Source organism: Arachis duranensis, chromosome 2, assembly GCF_000817695.3.
Source record: "Arachis duranensis cultivar V14167 chromosome 2, aradu.V14167.gnm2.J7QH, whole genome shotgun sequence".
NCBI classification, from domain to species: domain Eukaryota; kingdom Viridiplantae; phylum Streptophyta; class Magnoliopsida; order Fabales; family Fabaceae; genus Arachis; species Arachis duranensis.
Genome location: NC_029773.3, coordinates 74,514,543 through 74,519,410, shown reverse-complemented (window position 1 = coordinate 74,519,410; position 4,868 = coordinate 74,514,543). Strand labels below are relative to the sequence as shown.

General features: G+C 35.4%; 1 protein-coding gene across 1 annotated transcript; it reads left to right on the top strand.

The window, feature by feature from the left end:
• Positions 1 to 2,968: 2,968 nt before the first annotated feature.
• On the top strand, positions 2,969 to 4,483 carry LOC107474954 (uncharacterized). The gene is made up of 2 exons (XM_016094595.1): positions 2,969 to 3,697; positions 3,872 to 4,483. Exons 1-2 carry the CDS (start codon positions 2,969 to 2,971, stop codon positions 4,481 to 4,483), a joined length of 1,341 nt encoding a protein of 446 aa, XP_015950081.1.
• Positions 4,484 to 4,868: the final 385 nt, after the last annotated feature.

Genomic DNA, 4,868 nt, shown 5'->3' with positions numbered 1-4,868 from the left:
CTTTAGTTAACATTAGCTAATTTTTTAAATTATATTTTTACTCTAAATTTCAAAATTTAAATTCTAAATCCTAAATTATAATGCTAAATTCTAAACCTTTATAAAATAAGAGTTAAAAAATTAGTTAATATTGACTAATTAAAAATTAATTTGTATACTTTATTTCTTATTATTTTGGTAATTGCCAGTGTTATATTGACTTCTTGTTATTGTTTTTACCCAACTAATATATATCAAGACCAGCCATTAGGCACGCTAGCTTCATGCTGATAGAAAACTAAGTCCAAGATATAGAAATATAATAATTTGTTAAAATTTAATACTCACTAGTTAAAGTTAATTAAATAAGAGAAGACAAACTGGAAAAAAAAATTAAAGAAACAAAAAATAGGGATTAATGATGTGAAATATACGTGAGCTCTCACAATGATGAATGGGGATAGGATAATTATTGTTATTACTAAAATAATAATAATTATTATTGTTGTTGTTGCTTTGCTCTCTATAGATTTTCAAAGGGACATGTTTGCTGATTCTCCCACCACCATCACCAGCCCCTCAAATCAGGAATGCTTTCTTTTTCAACTTTATTATAAACGTCACCAAAGACTAAAGACAAGGAAGCCTTTAATTTTAAAAGCTTAGGTTTATTTAATTATTAATAATATTAATAAATATATACTATAGATATAATTATTAAACTTGCGCTTGGTTGCCAAGAGGAAAAAGAGACAGTACTATGATTGGTCCATTTTTTGTAATTTTGTATGCACAAACCACGTGGAAACCAATTAACATGGTTTTGGTTGGGTTTTTACTTATCTACCCTTGGCCTGCACTTACAAACGATTTCATTTCGAATAAACTAATATTATTCAGTTTTCTCTTAAACATATATTATTTATTATTCCGTCATTGAAGATTGACTCAACTCCTAGGATTGAATGATGTCAAAGATTTTTGGGCATCAACATGCATAGTAATAATTTTTTAATTGATGAATTAATTTGGAAAATATAATAAGATTTTGAAAATTAGATTGTTTATTATATTAAACTACTAGTAAAATTAAAAGTTTATGGACTAATCGATGTGTAATTGATTATAATAAAATAATAAATTTATTCATAAAATAATTTTTTTCAGAAAAAAAGAATATCTTTAATTTAACTAAAACATATGGTAAGATTATGATTACTAGAAAAGTTTTAAAATTTTTATTTTAATAATTAAATACATAATAAAATATATTACAAACTTAATTTTTTATAAACTTTTTTAATCGATAACCTTTACATACATATTTACCCCTTAAGTCACATCTCACATGTATGTTAGCTTTTTCTTTATGAATTGGATGGTTTAATTCTCTCAAGGTACTATATGTAAGGGGGAAAAAATAATAGATTGAATTAAGAAAACAAATATATACATTGATTAATCAAGGATGAAAAAAAAAAAACTCTTTCCAAAGTAACCTTAAGAAATTGCCTTTTAGAGAATCAATATCTGTTGATTCCCTTCTCCATCTCCATCTAGATTTAATTAGAAAAAAATTATGTGGGGCTACTACTAAACATAATAAATTTATCCAAGTGGGAACATATGAGGAATAGAGCACAATGCAACTTGGCATAATTTATAGTAAGTGATTAGTTGCCTTTTTAATTTCAAAACCAACAATTAATTAATAAATTAAATAAGCATTGTTGTAGGTCGGGAACTTGGGATCCATGTGAGGACAATCATGGGAAAATGGGAAGAAAATTTTATAGGTTTGTGGGTTATATATATTGTGGAGGGTATCCCTCCATTTGATTCTATTTCTATATATGCTATGGAATATGTTTGGTCACAAAGCTAAGAAAAAAAAATGGTGTCTAAGTGGAAGCTTTGGTCCCTCCAACCCCAACTTGTTCCCACTCCTAACTTTACTTTCCCTTTTATTTTATTCTTTTATTTATTTGACGTTACAACTTACAGGTTACTATCAAGATTCAAGACCATTCAATAATTTTGAAATAGTTAGCTTAATTCTACAATGATTTATTTGTACAATGTGAATAATAGACTTTACAAAATAAACATCCCCTATACTATCTAAAATAATTTTAAACTTATTTTTGGATTTACTAAGGATCGAACTATTGATCTTTCGGATCTAGAACTCTAATACCATGTTATGATACCACTCATCCCAAAAATTCCAACTAATGGAAAAATGTAATACTAATAATTATATTTCTAATACTCCCTAAACCTCTATTATACACATTGTACAAATATTCTATTGGCTTTTCATACTTTTCTCTTCTACAAATTTAAGTTTGTTATGATAGTATTAACTTGCAAACAATTAATTGAAAGTAAGCTCATTTTTATTATTTGAATACATTACCTCGAATAAAATGATACATGTGATATTATTTTAAAAATATTATTGAGTATTGATATGGTCACCATTAATACGAGCTATAACTTGGCCTCATAACCGTTACTGGCCATCACCATAACTTGTTATCTGCCGTTATTGCTCGTCCCTTATGAGCTATAACTCGGTGACATTAATATCATCATAACCGACGTTCCAAACGGTAACATAAAATCAGTTACGAAACCGACAATTTACCATTTAGAATATAACAGACGAATATATATGTCTATAAAAGAAAGGTAAAGTATCTTTTTGGAGGATCATCTTTCTGAACTCGACACCACACTGACTTAAGCATTGGAGTGCCTTTGCAGGTACACTCCGCCCCCTTTGTATTGCTCGTGCCCTCACACCTACAACGGAGATAAGGAACTCGGATTCTCAGAGGTGGACGTTCAGCCTTGCAGCATATAACTCGGCTGATCTTGAGGAGTTGAAACCGACCAATTTCCCAGGCAAGATCAATTGGCGCCCACCGTGGGGCCGAAGAAATCATATTTTTTTCTTTTGGTCCCATCACTTCCGTCTGCATCCATGGTTGACGCACCGCCTCCTTCATTATCCGAACTTATGCGAATGGTAGCTGAGCTACAACAAGTCAATCAGCGAATGGCTGACGAGAACCAAATAATGGCTGCCCAAATTGCTGAAATAAATCATGCTCGGATTGAGCACAACGATGCTCACCGCCAGCAATCAGAAGACGAGGAACATCAGTCCCAACCCACTCATGTTTCGGAGACCGCTCGACACGAGGAGCCACGGCCCGAAGATGAAAAAGAAGAGTCCGAAGACCCTGTGGGTCCCTTCACGGACGAAGTTATGAACTTCGAACTGCCGAAGAGATTCACTCTGCCGCTGACCCTCACGCCTTATGATGGACTCGGAGACCCGAGGAAGTTTCTAAAGAAATTCCGATCAATAATGATCGTCAATGGTGCATCAGATACAGTTTTATGTCGTTGTTTTCCAAATTATTTAGACGGTCCTTCACTTGATTGGTTTTGTGCTTTGCCTGCAGGTTCCATTTCGCGTTTTCATCAGTTGGCGAAGTTATTTGAAGAGCATTTCGCCGGATCCGCAATATACTTGCACGATTCCGATTACTTGAACACCATCAAGCAAGGACCAAACGAAAGCTTAAAGGAATACATGACACGCTTCACTAAGGTCGCGATCAGCATACCAGACCTCCACCCCGAGGTCCATCTGCACGCAATTAAAAGTGGTCTCCGACCTGGAAAGTTTCAGGAGACAATCGCAGTAGCCAAGCCGAGGACTCTGGCAGAATTTTGAGAGAAGGCAAAAGGACAAATTGATATCGAAGAGCTCAGACAAGCTCGGAAGTCTGACAAATCATACTTCCGCGAAGAAGATAAGGGTTCAACCACTAAGAAAAATTTTAAACTAACACCTCGATTTGATTCTTATACGCAGTTCAACACTAAGAGAGAAGACATAATCAAAGAGATCTTGAACTCAAAACTAATAAAGCCACCAAGAAAGGCAAGTACATACCAAGATGCAAAGAACGTGGACAAATCAAAATATTGCGCTTTCCACCAGAAACATGGCCACAACACTAATGATTGCGTTGTCGCAAAAGACCTTCTAGAGCGACTAGCAAGACAGGGACACCTCGACAAATACATTGGTAGTCATATCCAAAAGCGCGGACCAAGCTCCGCAACAAACGACCTCTCTGAACAAAGCCGAGGAAAAGAGAAGGCATCTTCAAGCCAATATGAAAGACCACGAGGTATAATCAATTGTATTTCAGGAGGATACGCCAGTGGAGGATACTCGAACTCGGCGAGGAAAAGATCGTTCAGAGCCATATGTTCGGCAAACGGACCACAACAAAGCGCAACAGTCACCAGTCCACAACCCGAAGTCACTTTCACATACGCCGACTTCAACTCCAGTATACAAAATTTGGACGACCCTGTGGTGATCAACCTTCAGCTAGGAGATCTATTAGTGAAAAAAGTTCTCTTGGACCCGGGGGCAGTGCCGATGTCCTGTTTTACTCCACATTTCAAAAGATGAAGCTCAGCGACAACATGATGCAGTCAACAGAAGGAGATTTGGTCGGCTTCTCAGGAGAACGAGTTCCAATACTCGGATCAGTGTGGTTACAAACCACACTGGGTGAGCATCCTCTTTCAAAAACTAATGATATTCAATATTTAGTAGTTGACTGTTTCAGTCCGTATAACCTTATTCTTGGCCGACCTTTCTTAAATAAGTTCGGCGCCATTGTCTCTACCGTTCATCTCTGTGTAAAGTTTCCACTACAGGGTGACCAGGTTGTCACAATCCATGGAGATCATAAAGAGGCACGACAGTGTTACAACATCAGCATGAAGTTCCAAAACCGCTCAACACAACAAGTCAACAACGTCGGTCTCAAACAAAAGGAGGAAATAATGGC

What these genes read in the sequence shown, in the direction of transcription:
- LOC107474954 (XM_016094595.1), top strand. Translation starts at nt 2,969, where the DNA reads ATGGTTGACGCACCGCCTCCTTCATTATCCGAACTTATGCGAATGGTA. An exon ending in AGTTTCAGGAGACAATCGCA is followed by an intron (nt 3,698 to 3,871) that starts GTAGCCAAGCCG and finishes TCTTATACGCAG; the next exon opens with TTCAACACTAAGAGAGAAGA.